At 24.6% G+C, this 23,227-nt stretch overlaps 2 protein-coding genes across 6 annotated transcripts in view; one reads left to right on the top strand and one right to left on the bottom strand.

Moving 5' to 3' along the window:
* Window positions 1-10,825, bottom strand: part of LOC129963120 (E3 ubiquitin-protein ligase SIAH1-like) — a 32,343-nt gene extending 21,518 nt beyond the window's left edge. Inside the window, exons 1-5 of one of the 5 annotated variants that reach the window (XM_056077205.1) lie at window positions 10,635-10,825; window positions 10,119-10,210; window positions 8,485-8,522; window positions 2,877-3,050; window positions 191-397 (exon numbers count right to left, since the gene is read on the bottom strand). In XM_056077205.1, coding sequence (XP_055933180.1) covers window positions 191-397; window positions 2,877-2,988 — 319 coding nt within the window. In that variant the 5' untranslated portion in view covers window positions 2,989-3,050; window positions 8,485-8,522; window positions 10,119-10,210; window positions 10,635-10,825. Of the gene's footprint in view, window positions 1-190; window positions 398-2,876; window positions 3,051-8,484; window positions 8,523-10,110; window positions 10,211-10,634 lie in introns of all 5 variants that reach the window. The other 4 variants (XM_056077206.1, XM_056077203.1, XM_056077207.1 and 1 more) reach the window with 4 other exon arrangements.
* A 262-nt stretch (window positions 10,826-11,087) lies between these two features.
* LOC129963739 (MAP kinase-activated protein kinase 2-like) lies at window positions 11,088-22,627 on the top strand. Its single transcript, XM_056078266.1, has 10 exons — window positions 11,088-11,513; window positions 15,342-15,481; window positions 16,047-16,111; window positions 16,206-16,285; window positions 16,387-16,513; window positions 16,602-16,677; window positions 17,736-17,860; window positions 18,278-18,363; window positions 18,853-18,933; window positions 19,265-22,627. The coding sequence occupies exons 1-10, from the start codon at window positions 11,124-11,126 to the stop codon at window positions 19,379-19,381; spliced, it is 1,287 nt and encodes a 428-aa protein (XP_055934241.1). The 5' UTR covers window positions 11,088-11,123; the 3' UTR covers window positions 19,382-22,627.
* Window positions 22,628-23,227: the final 600 nt, after the last annotated feature.

Below are 23,227 nucleotides of genomic sequence, written 5' to 3'. Positions count from 1 at the left end.
GAATTGCATGTTTTAAATTTTTTTTAAGTTTTAAAGACAAATTTCATTACAGCAGAGTTTCATTATATAATTTTTATAATTCCAATATATCATAAACAACAAATAAATATTTTATAACAGAAAGATCTCTAGGGTTTTGAGTTCTAATGATATATACCACTTCATTTATGAAATAAATTATTTTCCTTACCTATAGGTCCTCGACAACTAGGACAACAAGTTAATTTATGGCGACATGAGGCACAAACTAAATGTCCATTCTGACACTGCAGTATGGGTGGTAAGACATAGTCAAAGCAAACAGGACATTCAAATAAACTTGCTAAGTCTGCTGTAGTATTATTGCTAGCTGTACCAGACACACCTGCATGGTTGGAGACTGACCCGTGGGTCCCTGCTAAATTAAATGAGTTTTTTTTTTAATCATGATTGTAACCATAAAATAAACATTACAGTAACAAGCTTGTGTATATAAGAATTTTGCAAGAATATCCATAAACAAGTATAATTTAATATAAAATACATTAAAAGAACTTTATTTAAAAAATTTTAGAAATCAAAATTTTCTATTAAATTAAAGATTTTGATTTTTATGAATCAAAAGAAGAATTTTAAATCTTTTTTTAACAGTTTTACTTATCTTCAATTGTATGGATTTAAATAAATTTAGGATTATTAGTACTTGCTTTCTTTTTTATACTGATGTTCTTAAAGTATAAAATTTGATATTTGTTTTTAACTTTTTTTAAAGACAATACAGCTATAAAACAACTTATAATATTATTTGGATTTGTCTCAAAGTATTTAAGTAGATGTAATGTACTTATTATATTTGGATTCATTTTATATATTAAAAATTTATTACAGAATGTGACTGATGAATGATCAATTCCTTGGCTACCTTTCATGATCAAATTCTTTGTATTTAGTTCTTATGGGATAAGTAGTATTTCAAATTTTATTAAAAGTTTTGCTGAAGGCTTACATTTATTTGATTCGGTTTCAAAATTAATCACTTCAAATAAAATTTTCAGCAAAACAGTCAAAAAATTTTATAATTAAAAAAATAATAATAATAGAGAAAAAATGCTTTTAACCAATTACTTTAACAATCTAAGAAGGGCATAATGAATATAAATGTGCTACTTTTTAAATATAAAATACCTTTCAGAGCTTTCACTTAACTTCTAAAAAAAATTATTTCGGGACTACTCATTCATTACTCAAGTAAGAAAATAAGCGCAATAAGAAACAAATAAAAAATCTTATTAATTAAAATAAATTATCGTAGAATATCAATAGTACTGAAATAATACATTTTAGCAAACAAATTTAGTTTTTTTAAAAAGAATTTTTTGAAGCAACTATTTAATTACCTTAAATAAGCATAAAAAGAATATTTAGGTGGAGGGGGGGGGCTTTCAAACTAAGTACACTTCACATACCATTTATCAAATTTTTAATGTAGAAAATAAGTTGCATTTATTCCTATCTTAATTTTTAACATATATTAACAAACTTGTACAGAAATGTAACTACTAAATTTGATAACGGCATTATTACTGAGAGTTAACATATTTTTTAAACAGTAAACATGGCATTTAAAACTTTACATTTTACTTCAAGTATAAAAAATAGTTATTAATTTATTATTTACACAGATTTGTTAACAGCAAGTTTTTTTAAAAAAAATATAATTTTAGATAAAAACATTTGTTTTAAGCATTAAAAGAATGCAACAAGCTTCATGGATTCTTCCATTTTTAAAAGGCTTCAACTTTTAAAAATAAAATATCACCCATCAATTTCAGTAAAATATTTAAGAATACAGCCTGAGAAGAATTATATCAAAACATATTTATAACATAAAAATCTGAATTTATCAATCTTAAATGAATTTTTTCTACTAAAAACAAAGTGACAATCCACATATTTTTTCACATATGTAAAACAAGTATTATTTATTTACTTTAAAAATTCATAATATGAAAAAAAAAAAAAAAATATTTCTTTGAAATACAATTTTCTCCTGTAGCCTAGTTATTAAATTCCGTCTAACCCCAAGGTTTCCTGACATAATATTAAATGCTGGCAAATTTATTCAAACAATCATTACTACACCCACTACCAGACAAAATATATATTATCTATGAATAAAAAAAAGCACAGGGAATTAAAATAAAAGAAGCAATTTTTCTTTAGAAGAATTGCTAATATTCTGAAAAAAGTAAATACAACTGCAGCGGATAATTTTTTAGAACAAAGTAAATATATATTGTATCAAGAACACCTCAATCACTTGATTTAAATTATGCCAATGGTAAATTGAAAAAAAAAAAAAAAAAAAATTGAGAAAAAATATAAAATTTTATTGCTAACATCTAAAAACAAAAGTATATAAGCTTTCAGAGCAACTTGTATCTTGAAAGGAATAATCATAATAATTAATAGCATATATACATAATAACAAGATTTTAAAAAATTTCTAATTGGAAAAAAATAAGTGCTAAAATAACATAAATGAAATTTTATTTCATTTCATTCAAATTAATACTTTTAAACTGATTAATGTATCTGAAAATATAATGGATATTTAGTATGGATTTCAACTAAATGGTAATGAAAGATAATCTTAATGAAAATTAATGAAAGATAGAATCTTTGCAAAAACACTAGATATGTATGGCTTAAAACTTACTAGAAAGCATATATATTTTACATAACTAAAGGTTACATACTTTAATCAAAGAGAAGATTAAATTTAATGATTTTCTATGTTATCGATTAATGTCAAGCAAGTCTTTTTGTAGTTTTATTACATGAACAAAATCAGACCATTATCAAATTTCAATGTTATGAGGAAAGCTTAGCATTACCTATATTATATTTAGATTCAATTGATGTGGATGAAGAATGAATTGGAGCTGGGTGACAAGCTGCAGCAGACAAATGATTCCGCGGTTTGTTTGGAGGATGCTTCTTTTCCATTCGGATAAATAAATAAAGCTTACACACTCCAGAATAAAGTTGATCAGAAGAGTATCATGTACCTATTTCAAAAGAAAAAAAATGCATTAAAATATATCATGTTTATCAGGAAATAGAATAATCTCTACTTACACTAAAAAATACAAAATAAAATGAAAATGCATAAAAACCTATGAACTGAATTAATCTCCAAGATTCATCTACTAATTAATCCTGTAAATAAATTCTAAAGACAACATTTGTCATGGATTCAACATTTGTCAGTGCAAGGCAATGAATTTAACTTACTTTTTGAACTGAGACAATAATTAAAATGAAAAAAGAGATAGCCAAACTATCCTTACACAGCTTCCAAGCAATGACGCCGGCAAAAATAATAATAATAATAAACCATATAAGTAATAATTCAACTCTGGGAAATTCAAACATATGTGACTTCCTATTTTTCATTTTAGAATGTAATATAACAAAAATAAAAAGACTAATGCTTCTTCTAACACCATAAATGAATCAAATTGCTCTTATTATACCAGAAGTTATCAACATTGTCACGTTTATCTTTGAGAGTTGATAGAGTGACGTCAAAGCACTGCAGGATTCACATTTTAAATATTTAACTATTATACTCTGTTTCACCCTAACTTGGCAGTATTGTAAAAGGTAGAAAATGTGACGCTCCGCGTTGGGAAAGAGTTCTCCATCAATTCCGACTTTATAATAGTTAAAATGAGCGGAAATTTATCAAATAATATCATAAATTACAGAAATCCTTTTTTTATCAGTATGTATTTAAAATTATTCTCAAGTTAGAAGTGCTTATCTGTTAAGTATTTTGTAAATAAAGCGAACGAATAAAGCTAAAAGATTGACATAATGAATTCCACTTTGGCTAGAACCGGTCTTCAAGGTCAATAATTTGGCGCGCTTTTCTTTTACGTCTCCGCCAACTCAGTTTCATTCGGTTCGCAACCGTTATCAGCTTTCGTACTTTTTAATTCTCGCTTTTTTACCAGCTGATATTTTTGATATTATTAATCACATTAGTAGTTATTAGTTTTGATTGTTGAATATTTATTCGATTCGTCATTTTTATTCACTTCTAAAATGTCTGAAAAATAGAAAGTGTTAACACCGACTACGCTGTGCACACCTTTAAGACGAGTGAAACCAACAAAAAGTGTAATATGCAGAAACATATTAAATGTTTATTCTCGACTCCGAGAAAACCCTCAAGATTCTATCAATCGAATCGTCGATAAAGTTTCGCACCTTACGGGTGTTTCGCAATGAACAGTTTTCCTTTTGAAAGAAGAAATAAATGCATCCAGTCCTTTAAGTACCCCTGGAAAGAAGCGACCTGGCTCAGTAGGTAAACATTCGGGTCTTGTAAAATATGATGATTTTACATTATTCTATATTTGACGAAAAATCCATGCATTTTTTCGTAGAAATGAGATTCCAACATTAGATAAAGATGTGAACGATGATACAGATATCTTTTCGAAAAACATTAGCCGAACTACGCTTTACAGAATATTGAAAGATTTAGGGTTTTCTTTTGAGAAACGATGAAAGGAAATGAAATAACATTAATGATTTATTAAAATGTATTGAAAAAATAATGAAAATAAGGAAAAATTAATTCTCTGAAAAAGTGATAATATAATAAAGTAAATAAATATTTACTATTTGGCGAAAAATTTGCGAGATAAAGTTTCGCCAGCGATCTGCATTTCTAGTAACTTCGTACTTTAAAGTAACCCAGTTCCCCTGACAACGACTGCGATTCGGCTTGCCTAGAATATACACTACTGCCAAGTTAGGGTGAAACAGAGTATAGTAAACTTACAAAAATGCATAAACAAATCAGATACTAGAAAAATTGACTAGAAAAACATTTGACAACTGCAGGCTTGGCAGGTTTTGCTCATTTGTAACATTAAAAAAACCTTATGTAACATTAGATTAGAAATTTTGGAGCAATAAATTCAAATGATTTAAGTATACAAGCTATGAAGCAAGATAGCAAAATTGTATAATTTTTTTTTAAAAAAAATATTAACATGTTATGAAGAATTTGCTATGAGTAAAAAGTTGCTTGATAGGAAGATGAATGCTTTAACTGTTATGAAGCATGAATATCAAAATAGTTTTATCTTGCATTTTCTAAATATTAAAAATAGCCATTCAAGCTCATTGCTACAGAGTTATATCAATATAACAATTTGTTTTCCACATTTGTTATTTTTCAACATAATTAATTACAATATTAACTCTCAAGCTGCTTATTCCGCGAGTTGGCAATCAGTCAATTTTCTATTGCATCCTCCGTTTGTCACAGCTTAGTGTTTATTTCTACAATTACAGATTTGTATTATAACATATTATTATCAAATAACATATGGTATCAGTTCACTTAGTTTGATAAACATTTGAACTTATTTGCAAACATCGCATCTAAATAATGATTTTTAAAAATTATGCAGTCAGAGGGTTAATGTTTTTTAATAGTCCTAACTTAGTTTTAAGCTTTGTGAGCTTATGGTATATTAAAAAAAATAGAAATACAATTTTTAAAAAAATTTCTGACTTGGCTTTATGATACTGCACTCTGAAAGAATTTAAATATAATCCATATTAAAAAAAAATAAACAGGTTTGATATTAGGTATAATTTATATATGTATTTCAAATGAAATTAATTAAAACCAAAGATAAATAAAAAGAATGCTGCTCTGATAAAGAAATAAGCGATCATTTGAGAAAAATGCTTTGGCATAAGGTAATAAAACACTAACTACATTAAACAAGTGAGCAGAGAGCACTTTGCAGATAATAATTAAAAATCAAATACTTCAAATATAATATTTTATATCATTAAGATGCAAAAATTCATCATAAGTGATGACCAATAAGACAAATTTAATTAAAAATCAGAATTTTAAAGATTTCTTGGAAAAATGCACAACATACTATAAAATATTAGATTTTTACTCATGAACAAAATTTTACAATTTTTTTTTCAGATTGAATTAAAAGAATTTATTTTTAAAAATATATGAAATTTAAATGAAATGCTTAACCTTATTTTTTTTTATTTTCATGAATATATTTTTGAATATCAGACTATAAAATTCATCATTGATGAGAACAATTTCAAAGAAGAGCTCTGCTTATTAATAAAATTTTTTAATTCAATTTCATATAAAAAATTCTATCTGCTACAAGTTTCAAGAATATTAAATTATACTATTTATAATATAAAATCTATATTATTTCAATACAGTATCCTCTGTCTTGTAGAATACTTGCTCTACAATCAAATTACAACTTGCATATTTTCTCCGTGGGGATAAGTTATTCATATAATCATTATACAGTTGCAATAACAAAAACAAATAAAGGGTATCTACTTTTTAATACTTTTTCATGTATTTTAAAACATGATAAAAATAATACTTATAATTTTAACACTGAATAAAAATATGACCTGAGACTTAACATAGTATGAATTCGTGATCTGAGTGTTCCACGAGCTGTAATTTTAAAAATTAAATTAAAGGCTAAATTAAAATTTTAATTAAAAGCTAAATTTTAAAAGAAAATTCACCTTTAAAATCTTGATAGCTTCCAAACCCACACATTTCTCAAATTTGGGCCAACAACATTTTGAAAATTTGAATCAAAGCATTTATGATTTTAATTCATAACAAACTTTTTAAAAAATCAAAACTAATACATCGGCAAAACCACACATATATGAAATTAAAACTATATGAATACAATGTACACCTGCATTTATTTGTCAAACAATATTTAATTTTGATTAAATAAAGACTATAAATAGCATTTTAAAGCTCTCTCACTCATTTTTTAAAAATTTTGATTGATTACTAAAGGCAACGATTTAACTTAACATAGTATTACAGAGGCCCTTGAACCATGCTAGCAAATAGATACTGGGACTTTTAGCATTTAAAATATAAATTTTTTCGCCTTTCCAATGAACATTGGATGGCACATATGCTGTATTTATTAGTTACCAATTCCCTAAGTAAATATGAACCTTTTGTCTATGTTCCCACAATTCTGTTCATACTTTAACTAATTCTACGCTCTTGTTATATATCTGTATTTGCAATTATGGGATGATAAAATCAAGCAACACTATAAGCATTCTAAAGAGAACACAAATTTTACCTGCAAGTGCCTTGAAACGGAGAAAGTTGTTTCTTAATTTTCCACCAGTGTCCTTGCTTTACAGAACATTTTGAGATTTCATACAGGCTTTGACTACACCAACTACATGTTATACTTTCCCTTTAAAGCATATTTTCTTTAACAAATAAATATAGTATTCTTCATTACTACTGATTGTTTGGCCTTTTGAATCATAACAGATTTAGTAAAAAAAAAAGTATGATCCAGAAATAATAAAACCTATTAACTAATACTCTAACTTTAATGAGGTAGTTATAAATATTTAATTTCTATGAGTAGGTAGTGTGATTTAAATAAATAATTTTTATTTATATCAATTAAGTACATCTACACTTTCACAATAATCCATATTTTAAAACAGTGTTTGTTTCTCATAGAAATTAGAAAGTTTTTATCTAATCTTCATGAAATTTAGAATATATGCTCTTTAAAATGAGAGAAAAAAAATTACAGTCAATTTTTCAGTCAAAAAATTAATTTTTGAAAATATAGCCAAAAAAAAAAAAAACCGTTTGAAAATGTAATCTAATAAAAATCATTATTATACCACTTTAAAAGTCAAAAAACGTTTTACTGAAATTAGTTTAAATTTTGCTCAACTATTTTCACCAATTTTAATAATTATAAAAATAATTTTATGCATAATTTGTAATGAACTTTTTATAGTTATAATGAAAATCAAACTAATTTCAATGCCTTATACAGTTATTTAATTGAATGTTTTCACAAATGTTAAAATTAAGACTTCTTTTAAATTTCGACTTTTAACTCTATAAAAGGATTTTAAATTCTACTTCTATTCTTAGTATATTCACTTTTAACATACACATACAGAATTTATTATTTTAAACAATATTTTTTAAAACTATTTTTAAAAAATTATTGAAAAATGTTTAGCATTTTGGAAGCTTTTCATATAATAGTCACACAAAATATGATAGTTGGAATGAGGTGCATGAAAAGGAGGGTTCTAGATGGATTATTATTAAAAAAATTGTTTAAATCATAAATATGAAAATATTATGTTAGATAAAAATTCTAGGAAGGAATAATTTAAATCATATCAAGGTATTTACAGCCAGGCTTTACAATATATAAATTTAGTTTCAGAAATTACAAAATCTATCTTATACGAAAAATTAAAATTATCTTTTATAAAATAAAAAACTAACCGAAAAGTTTATTTTGAAAACATTTTGAGAGAATTTCTTCCTAGATGTACATATGCATAAAAAAATTTTGCCTTAATTTTGTGCTTGCTCTAATAATTGCATACCTCATACACAGGAAAATATAGAAGTCATATTCATTGCTCTGAAAAGACAATCAAGTAAAATTATGTATACTTTAGATATATTAATATCATAGTTTCATTAATTTTTATATCTAATTTTTATAAATACATCCTTAATTAAAACAATAAAATTTTTATAATAAAAAAAAACTTTTTCGAAAAACGAGAAAAAAAAAGAAATTTAAATTTTTAACTTTCATTCTATAGTTTCTGTAAAGTAAGAACTAAATACATAATTAAATGCTAATCATTTGGTATTATTATTAATGCTCCAATTAATATTTTAATTTTTGTTAAATAAGCAATAAAAAATTAAAAGTTTTTTATAACAAAAAATTAAAATTTATGGTTTACCTTTCACTTTCTTCACTTACTGTTTGAAAAAGAATATATATATATATATATATATATGTTCTCATGTATTAGCTACATGTCACTAATTAATCATTAAGTATGTCATGATTATTACAACCATGGATTAAAATGCTCTAGTTGCAATAATCACGATTCTCCAAAGATGTCACATTAATCTAATGATTATGTTTGCCAATGACAGACAAGCAGTTACACCAAAAATTCACTATTGGCACATAATAGTGAATTTTTCATTAAGCCAAAACATCAATGTTATAGGAATAACACACAGACATTCCAAAAAGCAATTTAAGTCTTCTGAAAGCCATATTAAAAATAAAAATGTTTATTTTAATTAAATTTAAATCTTTATTTAAATTAAAATGCTTTAATTAATAAAATATTAATTTTTAATTTTCAATGATAAAATAAAAGGCAGTTATTTTCAACTCTTCCATTAAGAATGGAAAAGGTAACTATTATTTCTTTAAAGAAGCACAAACATATTTAACAAAAAGTGAATTCTACATATTGGTTTCAATAAACCATTGAAAATAGTGAATGTTAAATAACTTCTGAGTAAATATTAAATACCTTCAAGGTTCTTCATTGTTTGAATAAACTTAGCCAAGTTCAAGCAGGCATTACTTACAGAACAATTTTAAATCATTAAAAAAAAAAAAGCATGCAAATAATGACGTGAAATATTATTCCAAATTATTATTTAAAATAGCAAATATTTTAGAAACGTCCAAAAATACTTCAATGATTTTTCCCACAAAAAAAAAAAAAAAAAAAAAAAAAAAAATTGAACTTAAAATTACCAGATATAAATAAAAATGAACATTATTTATAAAAAAATCAAAAATTTCAACATTTTCAGAAATTTCAAGTGCATTCAGTCATGACTGAATTTTTAAAAAAATCCATATATTAAAAAAAATGAATATTGCAATAATCAGTTAATTTCTAATTGCTTATTTTCTGTCAAACCAATAAAAATTGAGACATAAAATAAATGAATTCAACATTTAAAATACTATAATAAATATTCAATCTATCTGGAAAGTTAAAATTTATTAACCCAATAGTATTAACCAATACCATTAAACAGAATACATTACCTTAATATATCATAAAGCTTATATCAAAAATTATTTTTACCAAAAATTTTTTTTTTTACCAATTTCAGAGAAAAATAAAGAAATAAATTATAAATCATGAAAAGTTTTCAAATTATCTAAAAATATTTACAGTTGTACCTTGTTCCTATTAAGGAAGTGTAACTGTGTTAGCAATCAGGTCTGTTTTTGATATTACTTCGAAACAATATTTCAATACAGCAGTCAATCATCTATAAAATAATAAATATTGCAGTAAACAAAATCCGCACATAAAAATTATCCTAGGTATATTAAATCCTCTAGAGGTTGACAACACAAAATAATTGAAAATAAACAATCTAAAAAAATACAAGAAATTAGTTAATTTACAGATTTATACATATTTTACAACAACACACAACTTATAAATTAAGATTTACGCTATGTAGAGCATGTTAAGGGTACGCTTTATTGTACAGTTAATCTCAATATCATAAAATATCAAAAACATGCCTCTAACTTTTATTATATAAAGCATTTTCACATTTAAAATGTATCTTAAGCTTTTTTCATTTAATTTTCAAAAATTAATTCTTTTATAGAAGTGATTACTTAATTGTAAATATACTAATACATACTAGATTTTTCTAAATACCAAAAAAAAGAAACACTTACTATTTGACAGTATTCAGTGTTGCTTATTATTATGAATCCAAATCTATTAGTGTGATTAAAATGAACAAAACTGCCAATGTCGGACGGATTTATTCTTTAATAATCTCAAAAAATCGTCAAATATTAAACAAAATACTCAGTTCACCAGACCAGACAAAACAGGACTTTCGTATTCTTCTCGATCGCGTTGAAAGGTCTACAACTTCTTAGCGACATCTATTTTAATATTGATATATGTTTTTTAATAATAATTTTTTTCAGCAACTGAAGATATCCTTACTCTATATTGAAAAAAAAATTAAAATTCAAATGATTTTTTTTATTTTTAAAAATTGTTTTCTATTTCTTTTGTGTAATTTTTAAGAAACTTTTTTTTTCTTTTTTTTTTTGCAAAAAAGCTAATCGTTATCGCTGTTTGGTTGCACCATTTATGACGCAACTGATGGCAACGATAATGATAATTAAGAGAAATAGAAAGGTTGTGATTTTATGGAAGCTACATCTGGTGTTGTGGGTGTGAAAGAGCGCCTTAGTTTACGAAATTTTTATGATATATTCATTTCTGTTTTTACTTGCAATCCGCATCGTAACTTCATTCTTAACCCACTGCATGCTGATGAACAAAATATATTGTCAATCTTTTTCTTGTTTTACTGGTTTGTGTATTATCTGAAATCTCTTCTATCGAGTCCCAAAAAATATATTACCAATATGATGAGCGGAATTGAAAAATACGGAACTATGCGACCCCCACTTTGCCCAAAACAAATATCAATTATGCAAGATTATAGTATAACAGATAATGTACTAGGACTAGGGATCAATGGAAAAGTTGTAGAATGTTACGATCGAAAAACAGGACAAAAATATGCGTTGAAAGTAAATACTGTTTTTGTTTTTACGAAATAATGCGATTAGCTTTTAATTTTGTGTTCAAATTTTTATACCGTATGAAATTGTGTTATATTGTGTACAGATCATATATTTATTCATGTCTTGAAATTAAAAATGTATTATTAAAATGCTATCAAAATTTATGGTAACATGTTTTCCACAAATTGTAATTAAAACAGTCATTGCTGAGTAATATTGATTCTAAATTTATGTAATACATTTGTTTGTAGAATGTGTATGAAAAAATTGCAACATATAGTTTTGAATTCTTTATAAATATCTTGTTTCATACTTTTATGCTTCTATATTTGGAATATTTCCATGTTGTCTTGTGCTTTGGAAATTTACCTTAATAACATGATTATTGATTTAAAATCTGCTGTAAAATAAGTTAAAGCTTGATATTTATCTATCATTTAGTTTCATTACGTATGACCATTCTTTCAAAAGAACTGACTTGCATAGTAGGATTTCATATTATACCAATATAATACTTTTGTTTATGGATTAAAAAACATTAACTTAAAGTGCATACCATCATATTGTGATAAATAACACCATAGAAATATATAGATTTACTCTTCCAAATCATTTTATGTATACCTTATGTTTAAAGTTAAGTTTTTTTTTTTTTTTTTTTTTTTTAATGTAGAGAATCTTATTCATGCACTTCATGATGAATATAAGAATTTAATATTTAAGTGTAGTAATTATAACAGCTTTCCTTTTTTTTTTATTTGATATTTATCACTTAAAAATAAATTTCACTTATTCTCATTTAACTATTCTCTAGTATGTGTATAATAATAATATGAAAAGATCATCATATTAAAAGCAATGTACAGAATTTAACTTGATAGTTTGTGGTGATAATTCTATTTAATTTTAAAATCGATACTAGATTTAAAAAGGTTGAGATTTCAAAGTCCCTTAAGATATTGCAAATTTGAGCATGGAACCATATTATTTTCTTCCATACCAGAGTAACAAATAAGGTAAACAACTATCTAAGTTTAATTTTGGCTAATTAAAACATAACCTAATAAAACCCTCCAATAATTTCAAAATTTCCATAATTGCTACAGAAATTAAATGCAAATTACGAAGTTACAAATATATAGGGATAAATTATGAAAAATTGAAATCAAAAGAAAAGCTCAAAATACCCTCTTTCTGAATCTGCCTTCATAGAAATGTTGGTAGTGAATGAATTTTTAGCAAGGTTAGGAAAAAAAAAAAAAAAAAATAGAATTTTGTTCAAGCCTAGATACAAAAACACTGGAATTGCTCCTCATCACAAAAATGTGCTTGGGAGTTTATGATGTTAAACCAAGTAATGACTTAAAAAAAGTGCTTGCTTCTTAAATTAATTTTTTTGATAATGTAAATATCTAACGAACAGTGTTAACTTGCTTGATCATTAAAATTACGTTATGCAATTTAAAAAAAAAAAACTGTTAAACAATTTTGTATAATATTTAAAATGTAAAAATAATTGATTTTAAATGTGAGGATTTGATGGGCCAAATATAAAAAGTATTAAGAAAAGAAGGGAAGGAATTATGTGAAATGTGGAAAAAGAAAAGAGAAGCACAGTATCAGCTAAAAAAATTTAAAGCTAGAAAAAATCTTGAGGCAGCTCAAAAAGAGAGTTTTAAGAGTGGTGGAAGAAATTGCAAGTCTCAGAATTTTGTAAAAATATAGTTTTGAATCTTTTTAATTCAATTAAAGTAGGACTAATTGTTTTTTAAACTAAATATTTTTGTAATACTCTATTGATATTTCAGCTTTAAAATTATTAATTGAATATTACTTTTAGCCTTTTTAATGAATTTTAATTGTAATAGGTAGGTATTTGTTATTGAAGTTATCTTTAAATTAGTATTTTACATCTAGTGGTATTTGTAATAAAAATGAAATTAAAATATATTTATTCGTTTATAAGAGCATAAGTTTAAGATTAGAGGAAGTAATTTCTTATGATTTAAAAATAAGAAGATTAAAAGTAATATTTAGCAGCTGCTTTTGTTTAAATCTTTGCTAAAATATATATTGTTAGGTGCATATAATCGTACTGTTTTTATAATTATGCTCCAACATGTCATTCTGGTACCTAAAAGTATTAATTAATTATTAAACTGTTTTAAAATTTTGAGCAAAAAACATGTTAAACTTTACTGTTAAAATAATGACTTGTGTTGCATACAGTAATTTTAATTTTTCCTATAATTCTTAGAAGCAAAATATTTATCAACATTTTTAGTATTTTGTTCATATAAGAAATGTAAAATGCTGTTTTAGCAGTGTTTGTAGGCTGTTCATTCCATTTTTTAAAAAATTAAATTTCATTTAAATATATTTTTTATATTAAATAACTCATAAAACTATTATATGTATTGTGCACATACAGCAAGTAGGGAGAAAGCCAGAAAATAATATAATTAGAAGCTATATATGAAGGAGTTGTTACAGTTTTGGTCAGGGAAATTTTTTTCACTATTTCTGTAACCACTCTGGCTTGTTTTTTAATTAATTTAAGCTGCATACATATCTTGACAATTGATTTTTTGTGTAATTGCTGTTTTGATGCAAATGAACAAAACAGAAGGTAATTTTTAAAAATTAGTCCCATATTATAGATTATAAAATGTTTATTATATTATGTAGATGTATATGCAAGTATGCTTTAATTTGCACAGATATTTGTATCATAATAAATCAATTGTTCTTAGTTTAAATAGTTAATACATTTTTTTAAATATTAGTAGTTGCATTCTGTAATTAATTTTTGAGGTATAAGAAGTAATTTTAAAAGTATACAAACCTTATTTAAAAAAAAAAACATATTTTCCTATCAAGGAAATTCTAATGAGATTTCTTGTATTATAAGATAGCAAAATCGTGAAATATATAATATTTATGTATAATAAATTTTTACCATTCAAAATTTAATACTGGTTTTTATTACATAACAATGATTAATCACAAAATATGTTATGTGATTAATCACTAATTATTAGCTAAAACTTGACTATGGCATTCAATAATATGTGATTAAATGTAAAGTTCTCCAGTCACTTTTAGTTAAGACAAAAAGTTGCCATTAGCATGAGGTTATTACACTAGTACTCAAGTGTTCATTATTTATGAATCAAATTTTTTGTAGAGAATATCATTCAATATTTAAAGACATTTTTATCAATATTATAGGTTGGAAAGATTAGTAAAGTAACTCTTTTGTGGATGAAAAAGTAATTATCATATAAATTTTGCTATAATTTATGATTATGAATAAAATGTAAGTATGATAAAACTAAAAAAAATTTCATTTTTATCTTTATTTACTAAGAGCCTAAAAATTTTGAATACTCTTTTTTTTTTTTTTTTTTTTTTTATGTAGAATATTGAAAGAATTTCATGTCTCTTCTTTCTTCTGATAAATTTTATTTGAAATCAATGCCATCATTAATGCAAACTATGAATTTTTGAAAAAATCTCATGTTACTATAATTTAGATAAATGTACTTCATAAATAAATCAGTTAAAATTAAATAGATTTCCCTGTGGTATATGTGGATTTAAATTTATTGTATTATTTTTTAAAAGCAAAAACAATCAAATGAAATTTTAGGTTATTTAGCCCATTTTTTTCTTTAACCTATAGTTCTTACTAATGGAAGAATAATTAAATTATAAAAATTGTGCATTTTTTAAAAATTTGAAATATATATTGTATTGTCTTTTTTTAATGTGTTTTGTAACTGAAATATGTGTTTTTATTTTAATATTAAAAAAAAAAATTAAATTTTTTAGGTTCTTAGAGATTCATCAAAAGCCAGAAGGGAAGTGGAATTACACTGGCGTGCAAGTAACTGTAAACATATTGTGAATGTAATTGATGTTTATGAAAATCTATATGGCGGTTATAAATGCTTATTGGTTGTCATGGAATGGTAATTTCTTTTTCTCTTTGCTCTTAATTTGCAAATCAAGCTGTAGAAATAAGCCTAGATGAATATAATTAGATATATCGCAAAACTATAGTTATTTTGAATTAGCTAGAGTAATAGTAATTTGTTTCTGCTTTACAAAATATGTTTATTGAAAATATCTCACCAATTTCTATTAATTAATCAATTAATTAATCTGTGATAAGAAAATTCTGTTGATGAGTCTTCTGCTTTTCTGCTTTATAGCATTTATTTTGTTTAGTTGTATAGTATAAAATTCACTTTATTACATCACTATTTTATAGTGGGATTTCATACTAAAATCTTAACTATTTAAGTTTTTACTATAAAAATTGGCAAAGTTCTTTTGCTTCACTTATTATGACATCTTTGATAATCTAGAATCATTGTAACTTATATTTTTTGTTTCTTAAAGAAATAAAATCACTTCATAAGGATTTTTTATCTTGATCTTTAAGCATGCAACATTGTATTATGGAGATATGAATCTATTACATTTTCAGTATTGTAAAATGCATATTATTTACTTGTTTCTAAACTCTCCTAGCATGGAAGGAGGAGAATTGTTTCAACGTATTCAAGAGAGAGCTGAGGGGGCTTTCACTGAAAGAGGTATGCATGCATTACATTTAAATAATAACTCTAATAGTTAAAGTTGAACAGAGGTTAAAAGAAATTATTTGTTTTGCTTTTTCTTATTTTGTAGAAGCTGCTGAAATAATGAGAGAAATTTGCTTAGCAGTACAGCATCTTCATCGCATGAATATAGCCCACAGAGATTTGAAAGTAATAATTTTTTTTTCATAATTATGTATCATATTTCATCAATGAGAATTAATTTAACGATATTAATATGCTTCATGTGTAATATATTTTATTTTCTGTAGCCTGAAAATTTGTTGTACTCTAAACGTGATCCTGCTGGAATTCTGAAATTAACTGATTTTGGGTTTGCCAAAGAAACAACCCATTTAAATACCCTACAAACACCCTGTTACACTCCATATTATGTTGGTAAGCAGTAGAAAATAATTACAGTTTACTTATTAATTAATACTGTTATTTTTTATACCTAAAAAACTTTTTTTTTTTTCTTTTTAAGCGCCTGAAGTTTTAGGACCTGAAAAATATGATAAATCGTGTGACATGTGGTCCTTAGGTGTCATTATGTATATTCTGTAAGTAACTGATATTTTTTTAATCAGTTATTCAAAAACAAGCTTTATTTATCTCTATCGTCTCATTTTTTTTATAATCTAGAACTAATAAGTTTTTACAAATTAGCATTTAATTTGATATTACACTGTTTGTATACATGTTCTATATTTTAATTATTTAACATGTTTATGTTTGTTTTTAATGTCGATAAAAACCTAAAACAAAATATTCTTGTATTTTAATTTTTGAAATTTGAAATACTAAGTACTTTACTTCATCCAACTTGATGAATTAAAATCTAAAAATTTTTCTTCCTATTCAAATTTTTAAAAAATAATTTAATGAGGCCTATTTCATCAAACCTCACCTCATCAAAATTTTGCGAATATTTTAATCTTTAGAACGTTTTCTGAATGAAAATTATTCTAATCTTCAATATTAATCTATGGTTTTGAAAGTCTTCTAATTTTAATATATTTCAGTATTTTTTATTTGAGTGAGAAAATTTTTCATCCTTTTGATAGTTGTGCAGATATAGCACAGTGGAAATATGAATATATTCATTATTTAAATATTTCAGTCCTACATATATTTTATTAAATCTCATGAATATTATATTCTATATTTTTATAAATGCAACAATATTTACTTAATAGGACTGGACATATAAAAATCGATTGTCATAAGAAAATTCTTAAGTGCTTATGTATCGAGAAAAAAAATTATACAATATTTTTTTCCTTCCTGTAATAATTGTTCCCATTTTTTAAAGCTTAATGAATTCTTTTAACACCTCAAAAAATGAATAAAATATTCTAATTTTCATTTTTTGGTGTTAGGGATGAAAAAATTATGTAGCTCTTGATATGCTATCAAAATGAATTTTCTTAAAAGTTTTTTTAACTATTGTTTGAAATAGTTGAAATTCCTGATTCATTTTGTTAATTAGAAATGTAATATAGATTCCTAATATTAATTTTTTTTGCTTAATTGATATAGTATTGATATTAAATGTGGAAGATGAAATTCATTATTTTATATTGCAATATATTTTATCTGTTTTCTTTCATCCTTTTAGTCTTTGTGGATTTCCCCCATTTTATAGTAATCATGGACTTGCTATCTCCCCTGGAATGAAAAAGAGGATACGAGCTGGACAATATAATTTTCCCAATCCTGAATGGGAGCATGTTTCCAGTGATGGTAATTTACATAAATACTGTGATTTCCCCTTTAATTGCAACTGCTTTATAACTTTTTTAATAAAAAAATAGTTATTTATGGATATTTGTGAATAATTACATCTGTCTGCATCTACATTACAAATTATATTTACATTATAATTATATCTATATTAATTATATTAGACATTTGTCACCAAAATATATTCTTGTAATGAAACATTTTATTTTTTTTATTTTTTTTGCCTCTAATTTAGAACTTAAATTTGAATACTGGTAAGATTTAGGAGAGAGAAAATTATAATAAATCTAGGGTATTAGTTATAAAATTATATGTAAGTATTTTTTTCTTAGAAAAAGTTCTTTTATTCTTTGTTTGCTATTTAAAATACTCGATACATTTTATCTTCTTTTAGTTATACAATATTTTCTATTTTAGCTAAAGAACTTATTAGAGGCTTACTTTTAACTGATCCAGCAAAAAGGTTAAACATTGAACAAGTCATGAATCACAAATGGATTGCTGTAAGTATCTTATCAGAAATAGACTTGAATAAAATAACTAAAAAAATATATATATCTTTCTTCCCTCTCTCAAAGCTTGATAAAGCATCTGAATTTTAATTTTCCATTCAATTTATTATGGAAAAACCATGTATTTTTTTGCAACAAATTATTGCTTCAGTACTATATATGGTAGCAGTTAAGTTATGTGTTCTTTTTTTCATCGGCTACAGTAGTTTTTTTTAAGTCAATACTTAAATAATAGTTTAAGTTTATGAAAAGAAATAAATTTTGCTGCAATTATTCGTTGATTAGGAAAATTTCTTTTCTTTAGTTATATATAAATATTAAATCATTGTTGTAATCATACTTTTATGTAAAAAAAGGAGAAAAATAGTTTTAGCATTTTACTCTTCTATCTGTTCATTTACTTTTGTGATGCCCTCTTATGGAGGCTTTTATGTTTATTATAATCTATTATTATTATTATATATTTGTTTTCTTTTTCAGCAATTTACAGAAGTGCCTCAAACTCCACTTCATTCAATCAGAGTTCTTAAAGAAGAGGAATATGCTTGGCCAGATGTTCAAGTAAGTACATGTTTAAATGAGCTTGCATTACAGTTACTCATAAATAAGTTTTACAATGTTTATATTTAATTGTTTGAATTATAAGGTTCATTTATAATTAATGTATTTGGAATGTATACAACTATATTGGTTTTAATATTCAATAAATATTTGGAGATATAGGACTTTTTGTCTATTTTATTCGTACTATTAAATCTTGTATTTTCCATATTTGTACTTAAAATAGTACTTTTTACTGTAAATACTTTTTTTTATTACATCATTTAACATTGTATGATGTTATGTAGAATTGGTCTGTAGTGCTTTTTTTTTTTTTTTTTTTTTAATTTAGGAGGAGATGACTAGATCCTTAGCAACCATGAGAGTCGATTATGACACTGTCCATTTGAAGAATTTGGATAAAACAAATAATTCGCTCTTAAATAAAAGACGGCAACATCCAAAGTAAAGCATGCCATAGGTTTAAAAATTTATAAAACAATGTGTTTTTGTTTTATGCTTCACCTTCTTAATTGAAACTTGTTTATTGTAATTGTCTATCAAATCTGTTATCTGATAAACATTTAAATGAAATTTTGTTGTATTTGAATTCATACAAGAAAAAGAAACATATTTTTAAAAATTATTCATTGTATATTAAATTGAATTTTAAAATTTTGTTATATTGACTATCAATTAGTGAATTTGAGCTAAAAGCATGTCAGATGATTACAAGACAAAATTTTGCAATATTATTGCTATTTATTTATTATTTATTTATTAAAATCTTTCTTGAAAAGACAAAGTTTCATTAAAAATGACTTTCAGATGTTTCTGTTTAAAAAAATAATTTATCTTATCAATGCATTACTTTTTAATCATGTAAAATCTTAGTGTTTCTTCCCCTTTTGTATATAAATTCTTTTTTCTCCCTTTCTTACAAATGTTATAAAATTTTCTTATTTGTTATAAGCATGGTTTTTTTTTAAAATTCTGTACTTATTAAAAGCTGATTTTTTCTTAAAATCAAATTGCATTTTATTTCCTTAGAGGAATATTATAATGTAATTAAATCATGAGTTATTTTGAGCTCTTAATAATAAATTAAAATGAGCAGATTCTAATTAAAACAGAAAGTATATTGCATTTAAACTTGTCCATTATTTCATGAAATAAATGCCTTATTCTTCCTGCCTTAAGAAGTAGTTAATATCAGAAATATAGATGATTATAATTCGGAATTTAGTGTTTAACTAATTTAAAAATAACTAATTTAAATATTTTGATATTTTTGTTTATTTTTATTTGTAGGCCTTTGTACTTCAATTATGGTTGTATTTACCTGTTACTTTAATCTTCTGTTATTGTGTTTACTGAATCTTAATGTATTGTGAGAATTCATATCCCGATAAGAAGTATTTTTCTACTTAGCCAAATCTAGTTACTTTTTCTTTCATCTGTGTTGCATGTCCAAAATACAAAAAATCAGAATTGTCCTTGCAAATTTTCAAGAATAAATTATTTTATATTTTTAAGACTAACCTATTGTATTCGTTTATATTTTAATGGAAAATTATTTGCTCAGTGTTTTTATTCCCATATTTAGCGAGATTTTTGTGTAAATTACTGTAATTTTCTTGATTTGAATTTGATTTTTTGTATTAAAAAACTTTTTTAATCTAGATTTTTAATTCATATTATTATTACTTAAACTATTTTTCCTTAAAATTTTTAATATGAACATCTAATCACCTAGTTTAATATTAATAGTATTCTAAAGTGTCTTCCTATATTAAACTCTTTAAAAAACTTATATCATTTACATTGATTTGTGGAATTTTATTGCTTCCTTTATGTTAGAATACACGAAATGTTTTTTTCCCCCTCCATACCTTAATTTATTATTAACATTTTCCTATTTTAACCATTATCTGCTTTTATATTTGATAAGAGAAGCTTTATATCTTATCTACTTGGTACAAATATAAGAATAAATACAACACACTTTTAATAAGTGTTAGGTCCTGTAACTTTAGCATAAATTATTGTACACTAGTGATTTTCCTTGTATAGTGTTTTTAAAAATCATAGACGAGATTATCTTAACGTCAGAAAATTTTTTGTTTTCATTATATGTAATAATATTAAATATGTTATGTATATGCCTAAAGCCCAATATATCATGTAAAACAGAATGATGTACATTTCAACAAATACATTTTTGTAAATACTGTGATTTAATCCTTACTCAATTGTGAGATTTATTAATACTATTCTATACTGCCATTCATAGTTTACTGAATCTTGTGTGAATTTTAAAGTTACTTTTATGTCTAGGTATTAAATATCTTTAAGAAGAATGTAATTTGAAAACTAGTTATTCAAATACTTTAGCAATAAAATTCTAAAATTGTATGTGTATTCTTCTATTTTCTAAGTACTTCTAGATTTTCAAATGATTAATAGATAATCTCGGACTTCTTTCCCTTTTTTTAAAAACTGTATATTTATATATTCGTATGTAGGTGCTACTAATAGCATTTTAAATCTGTAATTGAATCTTGTTTATATAGAAATTGTGTAGTAGTACAGTGGAAGATCTTCCATAAGTTTTCTCAAAATAGTAAGGGATTGTTGTCTTTTAACAAATAATATTTGTTTGATATGATTTTCTTATGTGTGTTTGTATTTTCTGCTTATACATATACTTCCATATTGAGGTGTTTATTAATTAACATGAAATAAAATATGAATCTACTTAGTGAAGCCACATTTTACTATGTCTTTTTTTAATGTTAAATAATTCATTTTGAGTTTTTAAAATATAATAGTGTCTTGAAATAACTAAGGAAAAAAGGGCTAAAGCACAGCAAGGATTGTGCAATAAAATTCTGCATGAACTTTTTACCTCTGCAACTTTAACCCTTTTTTTTTTCCATCAGTCGGGACTTTGCAAGTAGAAATTCTTACCTGATTACCTATGTAGTTCCTGTGATTAATTTGGGGCATTTACAATTGGTGATAATTTTTGCCATAATATTACTGTGTTGTTGCTTGATCTCACAATTTTGAATTAGAGCAAAAATCAAAAGTCAATCTTTGTTGTGACAATCAAACCAAATCTATTCGAATCAAAAGGATGCAAGAAATATTAAATGCCTCAGGTTATTGTTTCGTTCGTTTCAATTTGTGATTTATATATTATATGCTGTGTGTTTTCTTCTAGATGGAAGAAATCTTAATTGGTTATTTTATTCTTGAATGGTGTTTTCGAACATCAACTATTATATATGTTTTGTACAGGGTATTTCTTCCCCTCCCCTTCCTATTGCTGTCTTTCTATTACATTTAAATTGTATTTTCTTTTGCTTAGCGAACAGATATATGTTAGCAAAACACTTAAATGTGGTTTGAAATAAAGAGCTTTCTTTGTTGAAGCTGTAACAAAGTATATTTTTCAATATTTGCTGTATTCTGATACAAGTTTTGGAAATATTTTGAATCACTGCTGAATCTGTCTTTTCCATTTAATGATCTTTTACAAATTCTCTATGATACTTAAGCTGTTATGAATCCTTATTGTAATGTATGTATAGAAAAGTACATTGTAAGATCTTTGATTTCAATTTTTTTGCTGTCATTCTATGTGTTTTTATGGAAGGCTTGCATATATTTTATGAATTTTGTATATACAAATGTTATAGATAAAATCGTTCTAAAAATATCTGCTTATGCGTTTTTTTTGTAATGAATAAACTATTACTTTTATTTTCTCTGATTTCAATTTTTTTAAACATGAGATGTATCATGAATTAATTTTACTAATAAGAACTGAATCATACCAAAAATTATGTGTGTCCAATTTTCTTATTATTTAAATTAAATGCTTCAGATATTTTGGACCTGCGAGTTGATGTATTCTGTTTAATACACATCAGATTTCGTTTAAGATAGTTTAAAGTGAATGGAAAGCTGATAATATTTTATAAATAATTAATGGAAAGACGTGTCACAACTACCATATGCTACTGATGACTTGGAAGAAAATCACATATTTTTGTTATCTTTCCAATTAATTTGAACCATTAATGCCGATTCTAAAGTTTGACATATAGTGACAGCTACCATGAATTTACAGATTGATTCTTTTGCTGTGTGGATATCAGTGTATTAACTATTTATTTTAATGCCAATCTTGATCAGAAACCCCACCCTTATTTTAGCATTCTTCACAACAAAAAAAATCTTAAATTATGTAAATTAAATGAAATTTGCTTAATAAGATACCAAATCAGCTTTATCCCTATCTTCTGGC

The sequence above is a fragment of the Argiope bruennichi genome, chromosome 3 (assembly GCF_947563725.1).
Source record: "Argiope bruennichi chromosome 3, qqArgBrue1.1, whole genome shotgun sequence".
Taxonomy (NCBI): Eukaryota; Metazoa; Arthropoda; class Arachnida; order Araneae; family Araneidae; genus Argiope; species Argiope bruennichi.
The sequence above is the reverse complement of the archived record's forward strand: the minus strand, read 5'-3'. Positions and strand labels throughout refer to the sequence as shown.

Coding starts and splice junctions, on each gene's coding strand:
- LOC129963739 (XM_056078266.1), top strand. CDS start 11,124: ATGGAAGCTACATCTGGTGTTGTGGGTGTGAAAGAGCGCCTTAGTTTA. Junction 15,482..16,046: donor TTATTGGTTGTCATGGAATG/GTAATTTCTTTT, acceptor AAACTCTCCTAG/CATGGAAGGAGGAGAATTGT. Junction 18,364..18,852: donor TGAATCACAAATGGATTGCT/GTAAGTATCTTA, acceptor TTTCTTTTTCAG/CAATTTACAGAAGTGCCTCA.